Source organism: Cyrtonyx montezumae, unplaced genomic scaffold (genome assembly GCF_038088225.1).
Source record: "Cyrtonyx montezumae isolate F1298 unplaced genomic scaffold, pur_monq_1.0 scaffold_1, whole genome shotgun sequence".
In the NCBI taxonomy this organism is placed as follows: domain Eukaryota; kingdom Metazoa; phylum Chordata; class Aves; order Galliformes; family Odontophoridae; genus Cyrtonyx; species Cyrtonyx montezumae.
This window is the reverse complement of record NW_027071825.1, coordinates 16,530,836-16,551,267: the sequence shown is the minus strand read 5'-3', so window position 1 is coordinate 16,551,267 and position 20,432 is coordinate 16,530,836. Positions and strand designations below refer to the sequence as shown.

Here is a 20,432-nt window from a genome sequence, read left to right as displayed (position 1 = left end):
TAAAATTTAAACTTCAACTGCGTAAGCATGGCTGGTTATGAAATGCAGGCAAAAATCTTTCAAAATGGCACTCTGACCTAAAACATTTTAGCATGCAAGACTGCGGATGACAAAATAGTACCAGATGATAAAATAAGCTTAATGACTTATAGCGACAGAGGCCAGTTAAAAATGGAACAGCTAGACTGAAACAAACTTCCCACATTTCATACCAGCTTTCACAGCCATCAAAATAAATATAAAGGACGGTAAAGATGCATAACTAAAACTCCCTTTAGACTTCAAAGTTAGCAAGAAAGATACAGTTAAGGTGAAAGTGCTTTGTCAATTTTTCCTTATTTTTAGACAAATGAATAACTGCAATGAAAAAATTACTAAGAGAGACTGGAAGAGCGCTTCATCAAGATCTTTGGGAGAACCTTTAAAGAAAAATGCGTTAGAGTAGATCACATAAATTAAGACCTTACAATGTGAGATACAAGCATGAAATGAAGCAGCAAACGATCAGAAGAAACAAAACAGGAATTCTAGTTTAAATGATGATAACTGCAAAATAAAACAAAAAAACTTTTAATTTGAATGTCAAACATGCAACAGTTATCATACTTTCCTAGGAAAAAATAGGTAGCCAGCATCAAAGGACGTTAAGTCATTAGCTACCTCAGAAAACAAAAGTATTTAACAATAATGAATACAAAATTAACTCTGGGGGAGTAGTGAGTAACAAAAAAATACAACAGCAAAAATACTATGAGCTTAAAATCCAAATATTAAAGAGATCAAAACCAAAGAAATAAAATGATGACTAATGAAGAATGGGTAAAGAGAGAAGAAAAAAAAGGAGTCAAATTACTTCACTGACCTCTTCATTTAAATTGCTAACCAAGAGAACTGTATTGCCACCGGCTGAGACTCCAGGCATTCCCACACGGCCAGCAGCAGCAGCTGCAGCAGCAGCAGCAGCATTTGGAATAGCCAGAGGACTCAGAGCTCCTGGAACAGCTGCAACAGGAAGCCCTAATTTTAAAATAAAGCATATTTTACGAAACACACACAAGTCGCTTAAGAAAACAGCACCTACATCAGTACAAGTGTTGAATATGACTCTACAAAGCAGACCACTCTAACTGATGTGGTTGTCCGGAGAGTTGTAAAATGAATTAAGTGGACATGAGGGACAGAAATACTAAATATTATTCAAATCAAGTCTTCAAAGGAGAGATGAGGTATAAAAACTACTTTCTCCTCTTTTCAGATAAGCATTCTTATGCAGCAGAACTGCTTCCCACTGTATTTGTATCACCCTTTGAGAGGTATTGCTTATTCAACTTGATGCTTCAAGCTATATATTCTAGAAAAAAAAGGCTTGTCCCACACCATAAATGAGGTGAGGAGTCACAAGGTTGCACCAAACTGGTTGTTCCATGGTTTTACATAATCTGATTCCCTAAAAAAAGCACTTAACCACTCTTCCAAGGAAAGTCAGATCCTACAGAAATCAGGATGCTTTGCCTGGTGATGTCACTGCTGTACCTGGCAAGTATGCTAATTCCAGGAGCTGTGTATGATTCCTACGACACATGCACACTGTAGACAGCTCATACAAGAACATCCTTATGATACTTGAAGAATTTCTTATTTGTAAATTTTACAGAGTCCAGATGTTTATGTAGCAAAATTTGTAAAAAGAACAGAAACAGAACTTAAGTGCTTTATTTTCTCTACTGAAATTGGCTTTTCAGATTTCACGTTTTGGCAAAATTTCAGATGTCTGTATGATGATGTTAAGCTAACAAAGCTTTCTGACTAGTCTTCCAGTACATCAGTTAGACAGTCTAAATATAATCTTTTACACTGTGTACTGCTTTCTTCCCACATTAAGTTTTATTTTACTTGTGTTATTTGTGGAACTATCTGTAATACAAAACAGAACAAAAAAAATGTAACTTGCCTTTCTTCCATTGAGGAAAAAGCCCTCAAAAAAAAAAATTCAAACAGTATTAGATGGTCTACAGAAACAGTGGCCCATTATAGTAAATAAAGTGATATATAATGTGCTTCAGCACATAAGCCAAGCACTAGCTACTTGGGGTCTACAAAAGTACTTCTCTCAGGTATGCTAACGTGATCATCCATTAAGGCTGTCCTATGTCTTCTATGTGAGAACATAGAAGTATAGCATCTGTCAGAGAAAAGATACCAAATTAAACCACTGCCAAACACATAGTGATTGCTATTTCTTAAAATCAATTCTCTGAGACAGGAAACTGTAAATACAAACCTATATACCTAGCATAAACATTTGTTTTGTTCTTGGGATAAAACTGAAGAACTTCACTCTCAAGAACGTACTTATGAAAGAGATGGTTAAAGAAAATACCCTTTTTGAAACTGAAAATACCCTTTTTGAAACTTACTGAAACTGTCAGTACTTTATCAAGAAGATACACTGTATTGGAAAGCTAGGCCATTGTTAACTTAATTCTAGCTTCCAACAATCACAGATAACAGGATTTTGCTTCTTCTGAATATCATTGGAAACATAGAAACATTATAGACTCTTCTTCCTAGCCATTGAGCCTTTGTCCTCAGCACAACATTTGTGACTTCGGAAGTACAAATTACTAATGATATTTAATAGGCAAATCAAAGCTACACTAAAAATAAAATGTCACGCTGTGTGTGAAAACAACAGGCAGTAGGAGTAAACATCTTAATGGAGGTAGGTATGTATAACCATGACTGAATTGGATACAGTCCCTAGTTGGGCTATAACCACTACCTTCTGGCACTCATTATTCTGCTCTTTGCCTTTTTTACACTTAGTCTGAGAGGATTTGGGAGGGGGATAACAGCAGGTTCCTTTAAAATCTATGCTTAATAGCTCAAAAAATTTCACATTTTAGGTTTTACTACAGCACATCATAAACTTACAGTTACTGAAGATGAGGGATAATTCCATGCAGAAGGAAACAGAGATATACAAGATATATATTTATATGATATTCAATCATAAAGACTGAAATATCAAGACAAACTCTGGAGCCTTATCCTTTCACTAAACCTCTACTCATAAAATATTCAACCTAAACCTCACTTCTGACATGAATTAAATTATTCACTTAAAAAAATAAAATAAACAGCAAAGTCATACAACAATCCACTATATTACAGCATAATGTAACAGAAGCCAAAGTCAAAACTGAGTCTCAACACATTTTCTGTTAAGAGATGTCATATATGTATACTTAAGCAGCTATAGCAAGAGTTTTAACAAGAATGCCACAGGTGCAACACAGCATTGCTGCAAACATAACAGAACTTGAAGAGCATCATATCAAGCTCAAAATGGAGCTCCATTCTTCTGTGGTGAAACATGCCCTTTGGGAACTATCTGTGAATACTGAATGGCAGATAATCTACCTAAGTACACTCTGAAGCTATCTTTATCACTATTGACATTATAGAAGACAATTTAAAAGCAAATAAAAAAAATAAAATATGAAGATGAAAAAGAAGTAGGAGGAAGGTCACTGCCATCATTCTGCCATATTTCACACATCACACTTTTCCAACCTTCATCTTACAACTTTCTGAACTTTCAGGTGTTGTCACCTTTCCACTTTTGAGTATCTGAATAAAATCACAGCCATAAACTGCATGCATAAGCACCCATTTAGGCTTTCTGTTTTTTTTTCTGTTTTGTCTTTTCATATTGATGCCATGTATTGTGTGCGTGCCTTTTTTTTTTTTTGCACAGAGCAAGGCTGATATTTCCAAATTCAAACAAGAATAATTCCCATTATGACAACTATTTGAATAGTTAAGGCAGCAATAATACTAACGGGGCCCTTTTGTGAAGTTTTTCAGCAGTAGACCTCAAAATCTGTAGAAAGAAAATAAGGCAACCAGGAAGAAATAAAAATGAAAAAGAGGAAACTAATGCAAAGATGATAGCATCTCTATTTGCTAGATGAAGCAAAGTTAAGATTCACAAAGCTCAGCCAACTGGTCATTAGCAAAGTCAGAAAAGTTACATCCTTCTCTCTCTCTTCCAATAAAAAATCTCCATTAATAACCAAGATAAATATGACTGACTTCACTGATGCTTTCAACAACTGCAGTTTAAATTACTTGAGTCACACCCCTTTTTTTTTCCTGTTGTTTGGGACAACACTACAGTTGAAGACGCACATTCAGAGTGAGAGCGTGTTTATAGTTTGTGCATTTCTCATTTGTCATGCATTCTTTCATCCACTTCTCCAGGGCTTCTGAAGATAATGCAACTGTATTACTACAATTCACACCACAACATAAACTGAACAGGCCTCAGGAAACTACTGTGATTTAAGACTAATAAATATTTTCATCAAGTGACTTCGCAACACATAACAATAAAGTCAGAGTCATACCTAGAAGAGAAGTCTCCTTTGCAAATGCTGCAGCAATAGCTGGGTCCAGTGCTGGCTGTCCATCACCAGATGGAAGATCAGGACGAGTGTAATCCCTGCTTTTATCATTGTTGTACTTGACATTTAAATTCACCAATTTAGAAAAATCAATCCGTAAGGTACAGCAAGCATTATAAATATTCTGACCATCTAGGGCCTGCAAAAAGAAAACCATTTATTTAAAATAAAACATAATACAGGCTGGTTGTACTCGGTCAGTATGTAATTATTTACCCCTCCTCCTGTCTAACTTAAAACCTATTACGATGCATTAACCTCTCATTACATGATTCTAGGATGCTCGATGTTTATTTCTCTTACCAAGGAATTGTTCATGCAGCAGAGAGCTGAGATTGTAGTGCTGTCAAACTTCTGTTGAATATAATTAATCTGTATTCCACAGTATAGCTTTAATGCAGACAAAATGCCAAACACTTCTCAAAAAGTAAAAAAAAAAAAATCACAGTAGAAGTCTGTAAAACAGCTATTAGGCCTGCTGGGTTTGGAGAGCAACATAGCTATTTTCATACAGCGATGAATCCAGGAACTGAACATCCCACAGTCATCTAACTACGTCTGGGTTAGCAAGGTTGTCCTTTCCTACAAGATGTATTACCTCAGCTGATCTAACACCAGGGCTCGTGAAATTGTTTGAAAGAATGAACACCATTAGCAGTTAGCGCACAAGAACACAAGTTAGCACTACTAGAACTTCCAATTACTAGGAAAATAAAAAAAACACAGAACGAATAAATGAAAATAAAAATAAAAACTAGACAATCCAGACATTTCCCTCAACAAATACTTCTTGAAATTCAGATGAAACAATATTGGCAATGCAAAGTCTACCTTCCAAAATCCACTGAGGGATACACAACCAGAATTCACTTAGAAACACCATTACCATCAAGAAAACACTATTCTTACAGTAATGAAAACTAGGTATAACTGGAACCAAAAGACAGCTCCTTTTTAGTTAAGTCCAAATCACAGGAAAGCACTAATTACTTAAAATACAATCAAGGTTCTCATTATGCCTCAGTGTGAACTCTGTAGACACACTAATTTATGGCTGGAAGAAGGATGCTGATAAAAACCACTAGCTCTAAAAACAAAAAAAAGTTGCAAGACAAAATGCGTTCATAGTTTCCAGGTAAGTCAATACTTAACAGGAAGCATGTAGGTAACCAAAACCTACAGTGACGCTACAAAAAGAAACTGGCAATAATATTTTCAAAGGGACATAACGCTACAGTTTAAGATATTAAAAAAAAAAAAGTAAACCTCACAAAACTCCAGCTCAGACAGCTCAAAGATTGTAAATCTCTCCTGGGAGACATGTATCTTCAGTGTATCCTTCAGGTAAGTGTTTGAATGAAGTTTGTTTACTTTTGAGACCAATTTCTTGGATACAAGTTTCTGTGGCTAAACAATGTATGTAAAACAAGCTATTATCCAAAAAATTATTTTTTTTTCATGCAGTTCCCCCATTAAAAGACCAGCTAGATGATCTCTACAAAGCTGGACCATCCAGAAAACAAACACTGTTACTACTGCAGTTGCTCAGTTTCCTGACATAATGGCGACAATCCAGCACTCTTCAGTTGATCCAAGCACGGTCCATCATTTCAGACTAACATAACCATCAAGGGTAACTGCCCTGAAGCTAAATATCTTAACTGGAAATGCATTCTCTGTTTAGAACATGACCTGGGGAAGCTCACATCAGATTTTATGGCAACAAACCCTAGCGGAGGTCTCCCCTGCAGTCTGCTAGCAGAATGGAGCCACCAGGAAGCAGTCAAAGAAACTGGAAAGAAGGCATCTCCAGCGTGGAGTCAGACCTTAGAAGAACTTCTGCAGAGAAACAAATCCTCAGTACTCCAGAACACCTACATGCCATCTTAGCTTCAGATGGACAAGCGCAACGAAACTCTGAAGACGTGTGATATTTTTAACTCATGCTGGGTCAAGATGACTTTCATGCATAGCATTGCTCCCAGTATCAAACCAACAGAAAGCATTAGTGGTGTTCCAATATTTGCTGCTCCAAAAGTAACACCTCCTATTTGATTACGTTGGAGATTGATGTCAGCAGTACAGCAGAAGAGGTTGAACTTTCCCCACCAATATTCCATTACATGTTGTTGCTGTGTAACATATGACAGCAGAGAGGCAGCCCAAAAGAATGGCATCTGACACAGAAACACAAAGGAAGTGAAGGGGTGCTGCTAAATTCTTCCACGTAGGAAAAACTGCACCAACATTCTTCAGAGCTAGCTGAACATTTAAGGAGACCAAACAGTGAATGTAAGCAAAGTGAGGCAGCAGGTGGCTCATTTTAGCAGCTGCAAAAAATGATGTGAAAGACAAGCCATGTTCCCAGACAGAAATGCATACCCATCACATCGCCAAATGAGCGCATCTCAACCAACTAATCCAGGCAAACTGGCAGATTACTGTGTATGGAGCTGAATACTGATTTAATAGAATGTGAAACTATGGTAGCAACATTAGAATATTACAGGTTTCATCCAGGTGTGTCCCATAAATGCCCACATAGGAAGAGAAAGAACACCACTTGCCATAATCTACAGAATCAATACAAAGCTGAAGGTGGCAGTTTCCTGGATCACATAATTACCAGTGATGAGACATGGTATAACTACTATGAGCTGGAGTGAAAACAGAAGTCCATGGATTGCTGATGGATTCCTCGTTGAAGATTAAGATGCAGCCCTCTGCAGGTAAACTGATGCGCACTGTGTTTTGAGATAGGAAATGGGTTATCTTTCTGGATCTCCTAGAGCCTGGACAAACCATCAACTGTGACCATAACATCATGACACTGACTAAGCTAAAGGCTCAAACTTTCAGTGTCATGCCAGGGAAGAAGATAACCCTTCTCCTGTAAAACAGTAACTTCAGGCCCCATACCAGTCTCAAGACTATCCAGCACATTGTCAATTATGGCTGACTTTTCTTACTACACCCACCATATAGTTCAGATTTGGCACCTTCTGATTTGCTTCTTATCAGATCAATGAAAGATGGACTTCACAGGCAACAACATTCTCCTAGCAACAATGCCATCATAGCACCTGCAAAATGGTGGGTCACCTCTGCTGGCACAGATTTGTATGAGTGCAATAGGCACGCATTTGTTCACCATTAGCAAAAATGCATAGCTAATGGTGGTGACTATTGAAAAGCAGTGTTTTGTAGCTGAGGATTTGCTCCTTTGAATATTGTTACTGTGTTCCTTGTATTTGTTGTTTCCATGGAAATACATAGAAAGCATTACTTTCATAGCAACCTAAGTATGTTTTCTGCTTCTGTTGAGGGCACTACCATTTACTATGAAAATGTGCTGGCTTTGACACACAAAAAATCTCCATATGAATACAGACTCCTCCAGACTATCCCTTTCTTTCACCACAGGAAGCACAATAGTTCAACGTGCTCTAGTGCTGCACATTCATAGTACATTCTCCAAACCATACCTGGACTGCTGCAATGAAAGTAACCTGAAGTTTGTCCTCACCTTTGGTTACAAATATAATGAACTATAATAATCCAATCTGAAGGTGGTGATGAAACATGAATCAGTGTAGCCATGATCTACTTTTACAGGAAATGAGTTTCTCATACAGCAAGTGGAGCAGGAAAGCAATTTTTCACTACTTGCTCATTCGGATAGCAGGAATCCCACAGGGCTAGAGGCTTCATATTGTACATTCTTGTCAGTGTCACTATTTTCTCAGAACCTTCAAATGAATAACATCTCTCCTTGGTACTTACATCACTTGAGTTTTTCAAATTGCTCTTTAACTTCCTTAATAAAGTCTTCAATTTCTATTAAGACCACATTCTGATTTCCTGTGAAGAGTGCCAGTGGAAAATTAAATTTCCCCATTATCTTCTATAGTAACAACTGACGGAAAACAAATTGAAAATTTCTTTACTTTTTTACCACGCTTTTAACTTTGAATGCCATGCAACTTAAATGTTGCCACCACATCCTCTTGTTTCTACCGCTATTTCCAGATGAATTTAAACTGTAGGCCTTCTTATCATTTCACTTTCTTTCCTTTAGGCAGTTTTGATTTGGTGACACTTCATGTTTTATCACATTAACTCAATCATAACAACAGTACTTATTTTACTCTATCTCTGGGAAAGAAAAGAAGAGGGAGAAAAAATAAAAATCACATCTACCTTCATTAAAGCATTTACTTAGAAACTGGTTAAAAGAAGAAGCTATAAACCTAATGTAGTTTCAATTTGTCACTAAGATAAGTTTCAAGATAACTCAGACAATAACTACAGGTATTGTTATTCGATTGAGTTTAGTCATTCACACATGAGCTACCAGTAGTGAACAGGCACCCTAGTCAAAACATGCAAAATCAGAGCGAAAAAAATGTGTTGTTTTGCTTTCAATATTATGACCAACAGTGTCCCACAAGCTAGTACCAATTTATCAGAAGTCAGTGACAGCATTTCCTTTCCTTTACCTATCTCATCCTGCTATTTAGTCACTTCTCTTTTATAACATAGCCCTGGAATTATTCTGACAATTTTCAAATCGCTAGAGCCCATTTCACAGATGCCATCTTTCCATTAAATCTTCTAATATATTTAAGACTCAAAAAATGAAGTAAAAAGTGTTTTAAGATATCAACTAATATAAGTGGGGTTTTTCATTTTTTTTTAAAGCAAAACATATCAACAACTATTACTGAAAAATAACTTTCCAAACATTGATCAAAACTGAATTACAACATCTGCAACTAATACCTGAAGAACACTAAGATAAAAACATATCTGAAATGTAAATCAAAATGGCGTACTGTCAATACCCACAGCAATTTCAGGTTCAAAATCTAGTTTTATGTCATTCTAAGTCTATTTATAAACATGACGGGTGTATCCCATTCATGCAAATTTTTTTACTGACTACAGTAATACATTTGCACTCCTCCCAGATAATAATTTATATTTTACATGTTGTAAACGATATCCCTAATTTAAAATGTATTCCAAAGTTTACAAATACTTCCAGACTACTTTCCAGAGGTAGACTACCTTAAAGCACATGAAAAATCTGCTTTTCCTAGGCTAACGTTACTTTTTCTCAATAGAAAGAACACTTACACACTTCTTTCTGAAAATATCTCATTTTTTGTGATTCCCTGTCTTGGCTGCCTCATACTCTTTTAATCAATGTCCATTACTTCATATGGTGACAAGAATGAAAATAACAATCTTCCACTTTTTAATGACAGTATTTATCTCAATAGAGTCATCATTCTTTAAACAGCACAGTAGAAACCGAAGCCTGTTTTTTCTTTCCTGTACTATCAGATTCTCTCTACCAACTTAATCTGAGGCATGAGCTTTTCACTTTTACATGATATTCTCAGCTATTCTCTCACCTCTGGGTAATAAGCTCTTTCTATGCTGTCAAGCAACACTTAACCAGCACAATGATTTTAGTCAGCCTTCCCAAAACCCAGACTGCACGTGAATGTTAAAGAATATAAATTAATTCTACTTAATCCTTGAAAAATTATATTAAAAATTATATACACACATTATATATAATATATATACATATAAAATCTAGTCTTTGTCTTTGGTTCACCATTCCTAGCTGCAGACACTATAATTCAGAACGTGTGGTCTTTATGACATTAATCTTCATCAAAATTGTACAAAATTCCAAATTTTTATTGAAAAAAATTATCAGAAACAAAGGAGCAGTCAGCATTCTATTAACAACGTACAAATGTCTAGAGCATAGAAACATATCTAGCCTTAAAAGAAAACTATACTTACTAGTTTTGCTTGCTGTGCATTCACAGGATCACCATACTGGAGTAAAGCTTGAAACTGGTTATTCTTTGTGAATGTGATTATCTTCAATACAGCACCAAATTTAGAGAATATCTGTCAAAAACAAATTTTTATACACATGTTCCTGCTAATGACATGGTCAAATTAAAATAAGATTTGTCTTACCTGATGAAGAACATCCAGGGTTACAGGATAGTACATGTTGTCAATAATTATTCTAAGCACCGGACTTTGAGCTGGAGTAACTGCACTCTCACTAACAGTGGTCCCACTTATGGGAGCATTTGTTGCCTGCACAGCTGTCACTGCCTGAAGAACAGCTTGGGCCCGCTTGAAAAGAAAATTACAAAGATTTTACTATCTCAAGACAATAGCTAGAAATTAATTAGAAATAGTTACATGATTATTCAGAAAAAAAAAATAAGACAATGCAAGTGTAACACAGCCCGACTCCATGAGAAAACAGAAACAAATACATCAATTAAGCCTTCAAATGGCACAAATATCAATCTTTCTAATAGCAAGCTTATTGTTCTACTATTAATGATAAAAAAACCATAGGTTTTTGTGGATGTCAAAACTCCTTTGCAGACTCTTAAAGGCAAAAAAAGATAAGAAGCCAGTAATTTTTAATCTTGTTTTCTTCAAGTTTTTACTAGTTAATATTTCACTGCCACTTTAATTATGTGGAAAGTTCTGTGGGGAAAGGATAATGCTGAACAACGCAAAGCTTCTCTGTTGTAACACAAATAATGTACAAGACTGACAGCATCAGAAAGTAGTATACACAGTGAGGTAAACAACCTGGTATCTGTTATTTACTCTTCTAACTAAAAAAGAGAAACAAAATCCTCTTCCACCATGGGTACTTTTGTTTCCTTCTGCTTTTTAGGTTTTAGAATAAGTAGGCTTAGAGAAATTCAAAAGTTTAGATGACATCACAAAACACACACCTCTACATAATTATTGTTGCTGCCAAAACTGAAAGTACCAGAAAGATAATTTTTCCTGAGAAAATACAGTGTAAAAAAAATGGATTCCAGTTGCTACTTCCATTAAAAAAAAAACATTCCCACGAAACAGAACAGTACAAAACAAAAAGGGAGCACACCAGTCAAAACTAACTCATAATAACCATCATAGTAAAGCATAATGCATTACTTTCAGAGAGGTATCGGAGCTACCACAGTTTCACAACTCAGGACTTACACGATACTCTTCAAAATGAAATGAATCAATGAGTTAAGATTAAAAAAATTAAGACCTGATGAGCACTAGCTGAGAAAACAAAATTTAACTCTATTTAACATTAATTACTGTAATTCTATAAAAATGCTTTTTGATAAAAAACACATTCTCTTTCCCCCAATGTAAGAAAAACACAAATTTCAAGCTGTTCCGAATATTTGGCTGAATTGCATAATTATTTCCTACTCCTTCAGTGAGCACAAAAGCAGCACACCAATTAAAGCATGTCTTTAAGTGATTGGAAAATTCTGAACCACACACCCTACAGAATCAGTACTTGTGAAGTTACTTTTAACATTAATCTTCGATGGCACTATTCATGTGTGCTTACACACCATACTTCACTGCACTAAAGTCAGCATGAATACATGATGAAGTGAATGAACTTGCTTGAATTAATAAATGAGGATAACCTATAAAATGAATACAACAGTGAGCATTTTTTCAAAGAAGTTCAAAACTACATTTAGGATTTATATAAATAGCCACTTCTCAAGATGAATATAAGAAATCAATCTTAAAATAATCGTTTGACTTGTGGTAAGTTAATGTTTTCTTTTCCCTTTGTAAGAAACAGTCATCACATTATGAAAACTGATTTTGCAAAGGCATTATTTTTGCTAATTTTCCTCTTAGAAAAACAAAATCTCTGTACTAAAAACAGGTATATGCATCTATCTTTCTTTTAAAATAGGTTCTGTAGAGGCAAAAACTAAACATATTTACTTTCTGCTAACATGCACATTTATCCCCGCACTGAGCACTGATGTGTTCTTCAGGAACAGCAGATCACAGGAGAACCCACCCAGTGCATCCAGAGTAATCATTCAAAGCACCAAAACGTAGGCATTCACATTAAGTCATTATCACTAGGAAAATACAGAGAGATCCTAGAATCTCAGGTGTAAGAATTAAAAAGTTAATTTTCTCATCCTACAGTTTCTAAGACAAATTTATTTTATGAAAAATTTTCAAGTTAAAACATCTTCCCAATCATTCTTTTCACACTAAGTAAATTCATCCTAATTGAAGAAACACAGAGAAAGCATATCTTCATTATTAAAACAGAACAACCAAAACTACAGCAGTGTTTGAATGTGGCCCAAAGTAGATTTAAATAACAAGTATTCTTGAATCACACAGTCACATACTCTACTGTCTAAATTTCTAATACCATGTAATAGCAAATATACCTGATTCAGTGTGTTATCAGTCTTCAGTTCCTTATGATTGGAATACTGGATATAGATAGGCTGGTTACGAAGATGAGGCGTCACAGCAGAATAATAATTAACCATAGTGATAGCTGCTTCTTCTGTTGCAAGTTCCAAAAAAGCCTGTAATACCAAGTTAAACAGATACATTTCAAATAGATAACCTTTGCACTAGAAGCACAAGAAAGAAAATGTTCGAGAATAAATTTTGCCAAATATCAATCTTTAGAAGACGTAATTCTCCAATTACCAACTTTATTTGCCAGGCTACTTCATCTCCAAAAATTCATCTGAAGAAATGAAGAACAATTATCTCACCTGTATTTATCTTATCTGTATTTATCTTACTTCCTACTTTATTTAATTGCTAACCAATCCATGTTCCCAGACAGAATTCACAAGACAGCATAAGCTTTTCTAAAGAAAGAAACAAAGTTTTTCCCTCTCTTCTTTCCCCATTAATGTTGATTAATATTAACTGTTGCATGACTTTATTTCAATAAATTTTAAGCAACGTATTTTGAAATGAGAAAAGCAGCAACAAATTACCTGGTTTTTCCCTTTCAGCATCAGGATGTTGGTTACCTTACCAAAAGGTAAGCCTAAAGCAATAACTTCTGTCTCTGTCACTTCCCCAGGCAGTTTTCTGATATGAAGAACACGAGAAGGAGCCCCATCCATTTTATCTTCACCTTTGAATTTCTTGTTGTCATTACCATTAGCTGAAAGACATATTCAAAGTATTTGAAGAACGTACTGCCATTATTAGCATTCTTATTAAAAGTTCTTTTTATGATAAATGATAAATCTTTCTAAGAACCTTGTGGTCTAAAAGAAAACGCGAGTGTTTAGAACAAAATAAAAATTATTAGGGTTCAAATTCACGTGCTGATGAGGATTTAAAAAATAAACTTAAGAACAAGACTGTTTTAGCTAGTAAATAAAATTAATTAAAAGAAATAAGAGGAAGAGGGAAAAATCAATAGCAAGCATTTATGTTAAATCCTCCAAAAGCCTTGCCTTCGTAAGAAAGCCAATGGCTGCTATGTCCAGAGGGAAGGGAATAAAGAAGTATTCAGTTATCACACATATAGTTCAGATTTTTTGTCCAGGAAAATTATTTAGGCCTAATCTGATGACTTACAAAAATATTTCATTCATATATGATTGAATTGAAAACAAGTTATGCAAAGTGTGTGCCCAATTTAAAATTAAGGATTTAAACTCTTAACTTAGTCTGCCTACACCACGACAACTAAGTCAATATTAAAAACACAGAATGGAATCGATTCATTTAGACGTCAAGAATATCCACATTTCAGCTCTGGATCCAAACAGCCAGACTGAGTAACATATTTTGCTGACCTGTCATTGCTTCTAACAAAACAGGTGAACTCCAGTTCTCAGACCAAAGCTATGAAGAGTTTCCATTTTCAGTAAATACAGTCATTTCCTCTATTTTAGTGAAAGGAAAAGGAAAAAAAAAAATCTATACATCGCAAATTACTTCTATCACCCTCTTACACCTTTTCTTAAAAGCTAAACTTCCTGTCCTAATGCAGTGTTTCTGCTTTCCAGCTTCCTCTATTGCTGAAGATTTTCTAAGTCTTTTTCTTTTTGTTCTAGAAAACAAAAAAAAACCTTACGACATTTGATCTAGTCAGAATTCAGGGAGTAGTATCCAACAGACACTGGAGAAGAGGATGAATGCAGTAAGATACATTTTTTTCTGCTCTGCTGTTGCATCTCAAGACTATTGCATGGTTTCGCATGTTTGGAGTTTCAGGGAACAAACATTCACTTCCAGAAGATAAAAGGTAGATCAATACAGGGAAAATAATATACAGCAGAATACACTAAAGAACGGAAGACAAAACATGGATGGCAAATTGAGGACCTCTGGCAATAGTGCTGCATAGTAAGCCTGACAGAGATGCTGATTTCCTACTGGCAGGAGCGTACCTTAGACAAGGAAAGCCAAACTGGTAATATTCACAAAATGAAGGCAACAAGATTTACCCCAAAACATTTAACATTGGATAGAAGATGGGAAAAAAAAAAAAATTAGTTATCATTGCTTTTCTTGAATACAGAATACTTTTTTTATGCAGCCAACATAGCTTAACACAAACTCAGTACTTCAAATAAGGACAGTAAAAAACTGTCATATACTAAGCATGTATGTACATAGATGTGAATTTTCAAAGCATTAGTCAAATAAATGAAATTATATTTTAAGATAAATAGTAAAGTTTCTGGCACCATATGAAGCATCTCTCCCTAACTTTATACAGCCTCTTATGTACCATTTCAAGCAATGCTTCTCCGTCAGAGACATCTTTGAACTACACTTGGGTATAAAAAAACAGTATTTAAAACATGGAAGCACAAATTGTTCAGAGCTACTGAAAAAGGTAAGCTGCTGTTAAAGCACCAACTACAATCTCAAGCAAAAAAAAAAAAAAAAAGCAAACCCAAGCACTAAAAATAACATTATTCAGACAGTCTGACACAAAACAGTCTGAAAGATGCTCCTGGAAAAAAATGCAAAATTGAAGAAAACGGGGAAAGGGAAATCTCAAAAGTCAGCTAATAACTACTAACAAGGAAGTGCTACTGAAGTGGAAGCTTACTGGCAAAAAACTATTCCAATAAAAAACATTAAGATCTGTTCTGCAATAGCCACTGCACTGATGCAAAGTCCTCTTTGGTTCTCCAGCAAAGAGAGGAAGAAAAATCCAGTTTCCATGCAACATCAGTTGGCTAATTCTAAGCAAGATCTTTTCTCTACAAATGCCATTTAAAACCATTATTCTCCAATCTAGGATCCTGCAGTCTAAACATAATTCACATATGAGCCACATACCTATTGCACCAAAACACAAGTCACAGAAATTGAAGAGCTGACAAATAAATGGGCATTATCTAAGCAATCTGCATTCTCTGACATTTGTAGTGAGAAACTCCTATTTTATTAAAACAGGAATGAAAACCTATATATATGAGTTGCAAAATGAAGCCTAACGTGCACAAGATTAAGTCCATTGTATTCATTCATTCAAGTTGTAAAGATTTAATGTTCACAAGTAGTTACTATTGTGTAGTTTTCTGTAGAAACATTTCCTACTGAAAACTAATTTTAAAAACATATTTTTATAACATTTTAACCCAAGGAATTTTTCTTTGGGCACTTCCTTCTCCCTCCCCCCAGAAAGATACACATAAATGCAACCTGAAATGTTCTGAAGCCAAAATACATGAGCTGAAAAACATGTACATAGTTTTACCTTGAAAATATACAAATCCAGTATTTTGTGTGCAATTTTCTACAACAATAATTGTAATGAATATTTACTCTAGAAATTAAGAGCTACTGCATGAAATCTTCATTCATTTTCCTCAAAGGTTCCTCCTCTCACATTCACAATATCTCCCAGTACAGAAATTGATAAGGGCAAAGATTTGGCATACAATAAAATTTAACTTGTTATTTCTTTGACACAAGGAGGAAAAAAAGCTAACTATAAATCCTTTTATACCTGCAATAGTAGAAATCATTGATAAACATGATTTCTACATGTTACTCTATATAACAATTATCAGTAGAGCCCACCAACCAACTACAAAAGAAAGAAATTGAAGTATTCAGGCTTTCCTGAAAGACTCAATTCATCCTCCAATATAATCTCTTCATATGTTAAAGAAAGGATCCCTAACAGACTTACTCATACTTGCTGCTAATGTCAACAGTATTTGTTTTATCTAAATTGAATATACGAAATTCAATGTTTTTAACAAGCAGCATCAGGCATATATTCACACAGGAATACTTGACAAAAAGAAGGCAATGGAATTATGAAAATATTTAAATTTGTTGATTCTGATCAGACAAAGATTAAATACCACAGTGGTTACCAAAAACAATCACCTGTGGAAAGCAACAAAAGAAAACCACAGAGAGTCTGTACACAGAGACCGTTGCAGCTCTGGTTTTCCTAAGTGTACATAACTGTCCTGATATGGATGACAGAAAATAGGAAGAGAGGATCTTCAGTAGGATTGCACGAGACTTGCTGCAGACATCAACAGGACCCCAAAATAGGGAAAATTAGATTCTTATTTTTTTAAACAGATATCTCAGAACTCAGGCTAAAGATAAAATCTGGAATTCAGATTGCTTGCAGTGAAGAAAAAAGTCAATAATACATGGAAAAAAGATAAAAAGTATGAAAATATGCAGTTCTGTAAAGGCTGTATTTTTTAATTCTGAAATCGCAGGTTACATGTTCGATGCCAGCTCTGTTTGGCTTTTGTTGTTTTGAGGATCTCTGGGGAGAGAGGAGAATGTTCTTTAAGATTTTATACTTAATGAGATAAAACATACTTCTATCCTTCTCCTGCTAGGCCACTACTATGTTGCAGAAGTCTTACCCCCTAACTGAAGCATCCCATCAGCGGATGGGATGGAGCCTTACGGGTGGTGCCTTACTCCAGAAACAGACCATAAGGCAAAGGAAAATCCTGACCAAATACTAACGAAACTAACCCTAACCAACAAAGAATAATGCCCATCATCAACATGAGTTCAAATAAATAACCACAGACCAGCAGATAAAAGATTAATTATACTGTTTTAATTAAGGACTAGAACAGCACATTTACATCCAGTCTGCTGTTTCTAAATCCACTGATTATGTTTTCTAACTCTAATACAATTATAATGTGGTACATTGGCCGTTCAAAGTTGCACAGGATCATCCAGAACAAATGTCGGTCACTCCTACCCTTAAGAAATGTAAAACTGCTATGGCTAGAGTGTAATGCACCTGAAATGAAATAAAAACAAATTACAGCATAGTGATGCTGATAAAAATTAACTAAATCAATTATAATAACTGTATTCCCTCTCCCCCATCCAGACATGTGAACATAGTTGATTGTCAGTATGGTTTCTTTCTTGTTCATCACCTAAAGTTTCTTAACTTACAGAAAGATATAGTGTTCAAACATTCTGAGCATTAAAATTCAGGCTGTCCACAAGCAAATGCCCACCTGAGTCTGCTCCAAAATAATGCCACTTCTTTTATTATGCTAGTGATATGGCAGTAGAGGTTGAATCACTCAACCAATATTCCATTACATTTTTTTCCTGTGTAACAGATGGCACCAGAGAGGCACTGACAAAACTGCATCTACTGTGGAAATTTGCATGTGTGCTACTGAATCCCTCCATGAAAAAAAAACTTGGCATCCCCCAACACTTGCTGAATATTTATGGAGACCAAACACTGGATGCCAGCACAGCAAGATGGTCAGTTCTGCACTTCAGCAACAGTGACAGTGACAATGGTGGGTCAACTCCACTGGTGCAGATTCCTACACATGCAGCATGCAGGCTATTGTTCACCCCTGCTGAGAATTCATAGATCATGGTGGTGACTACATCAAAAAATAGCGTTTTTCTATCTGAGAATTTTTTCTATCAAATAGTGTTATTTTGCTCTTTGTTCCTTTCATAGTTTCCATGTAAATAAATAGGAGGAATAGCTTTAAGAGTGACCTACATGATTGAAAAGTATAACAGACTAAAATTTATGTGGTACACATAAAATCTTTTGAACTACTAACTGGAGTACTAGCTGACACTCAGCTGAACACGAGCCAGTTGTGTACTAGGGTGGACAAGAAGGTCAACAGCATCTGGGCTTGTAACAGAAACAGTGCAGTCAGCAGGACTAAGGAGGTCACCATCCCTCTGAACTCAGCACTGTAACCTGCTCACTTTCAGGCCCCACGCTATGAGGAGGAAACTGGGGCCCTGGACTGTATCCAAAACAGAGCAATGAAGATGCTGAGGGGTCTGGAATACAAGTCTGTCACCTTACCAGGAACAGCTGGAGGAACTGGGACTGTTTCATTTGGAGAACACAAGGCTCAGGGAAGAGCTTATCGCTCTTCAATAAAAACTACTGGGAAGAAGATTCTAGCAAGGGGGAAGCAGACCTCTTTTCCCAGGTAACGGCCTTAAGTTGCAGCAGTGGAGGTTTGGGTTGGATATCAGGAAAAATTTCTGCTCCGGAAGAGTGGTGAGGTACTGGAAAAAGCTGCCCAGGGATGAGGTGGAGTCACCACCCCTGGAGGATTACACAGAAAGGTAGACATGGCACTGAGGGACTCAGCTTAGTGGCCATTGAGGTGATGGGCTGCTGGTTGGACTAGTTGATCTTAGTGGTATTTCCAATCACAAATGATTTTATGAATCGTAATAAATTTGAAAATTCAGAATTAAATAAATTACCTACGCTTATGCATCATTAGTGTTAACTAAAAAACAACTTCACTTAATGCACCATCAAAACCAGAACATCTATGTTGATACTCTTAAACAGGGCAGTGAGAATATTATCTTGCAATGCCTTAGTGCCTAGTATTCTGTTAATACAATAAATCACCTATCAAAGTCACTACTAACCCTCCCTGCTAATGAAATAAAAAATGAGATGAAGATTAATATCACTTAAAGCTACAAGAGCTTGCTGAGCTCTGTAGAAAATCATTTTTGAAAAGCTTTTACTAATTGAGTAAAAATGCAAAAACAAATAATAAATGTGATAGTAGCTATTGCAGAAACAATACATTTTCTTTGTCAATCTTTTGTCTTTGATAACTTTTATAAAACTTCCCTCAACTTTCACTTTTTATCTACAATTTTTTTTCTTTTGTGAATTTCAGCAGTACAGTTCATAGTATGAGCACCTTCATACACACAGCTGTTCCTAGAACTTCCATTGAATAGTCCTTCACCTGCAAGAAGTCTCACAGGAAGTTTGGCATAAAAGTAACCCCTTGTAAAGGAAATAACCTTTGTAGTTCTTCAGAAAAAGTGACCTGATTCTCTTAGAAGTTGAATAGAGTCTAGTGTCAAGAAGATACTCTTTATATACCCCGGCTTCAGCTCTTGTTTCTCAGAATCCTGCTATCAAACTGTACTTCAGTGTAGTCCTTCAAGTCATTGGCTGCTGTGCATGAACAAGAAAAAACAAATTCACAATTCTTACAACAAGTTTATTTATGCTCTTCAAGGATGAGAGATGAGCACATGCTTATGATAGAAAGTAAGAATGGACTCAGACAGCATTTTCAGAAAAGCTAAAATGAAACACTAATAGTGCAAGGCCCGTGGTCCTGCAAACTCAACGTATCTACGCCATCTGATGATAAAATGTGAAGTCAAATATAACTCAAAAACAAACAAAAAACAAACATTTGCTGACCCAGAACCTCACAAGCTCTTTTTCCTATCAACAAACTATGCTGTAGCAGATGGGATTCTACCCTCAGATGATTACAGAATGATGTTCCTTTATGTTGCTCATAAAGCTCTTCTGTAGTAAAAACAAAAAAAAAAAGGTGTATTTTACAATAGACGTGCTTACATGAAATACCTCATGGGCAAGAAGAAGCAATCAACTGGAGATGCAAGGGGTCAGAAGTAAGTGGTAAGAAAATCACAGTCATGCTCAATTCTTCAAGTTTCTCTTACTTTTGAGGCTGTTCTTTTACTGAAGATACATAAAGTACTTAGATAATAACTTGCAGTAAATCATAAAGGGAAATTGGAAGTATACTGTATTATCTATACAGTCTTGAAGATGCTGTT

At 35.6% G+C, this 20,432-nt stretch overlaps 1 protein-coding gene across 6 annotated transcripts in view; it reads right to left on the bottom strand.

The window, feature by feature from the left end:
• PTBP2 (polypyrimidine tract binding protein 2) overlaps nucleotides 1–20,432 on the bottom strand; it is a 40,051-nt gene that overhangs the window by 4,228 nt on the left and 15,391 nt on the right. For 3 of the 6 annotated variants that reach the window (XM_065742047.1, XM_065742013.1, XM_065742039.1), the window contains 6 exons: nucleotides 13,322–13,494; nucleotides 12,752–12,895; nucleotides 10,476–10,640; nucleotides 10,293–10,403; nucleotides 4,413–4,608; nucleotides 863–1,017 (listed from right to left, as the gene is read on the bottom strand). In XM_065742047.1, coding sequence (XP_065598119.1) covers nucleotides 863–1,017; nucleotides 4,413–4,608; nucleotides 10,293–10,403; nucleotides 10,476–10,640; nucleotides 12,752–12,895; nucleotides 13,322–13,494 — 944 coding nt within the window. The remainder of the gene's footprint in view (nucleotides 1–862; nucleotides 1,018–4,412; nucleotides 4,609–10,292; nucleotides 10,404–10,475; nucleotides 10,641–12,751; nucleotides 12,896–13,321; nucleotides 13,495–20,432) is intronic. The other 3 variants (XM_065742056.1, XM_065742021.1, XM_065742030.1) reach the window with 2 other exon arrangements.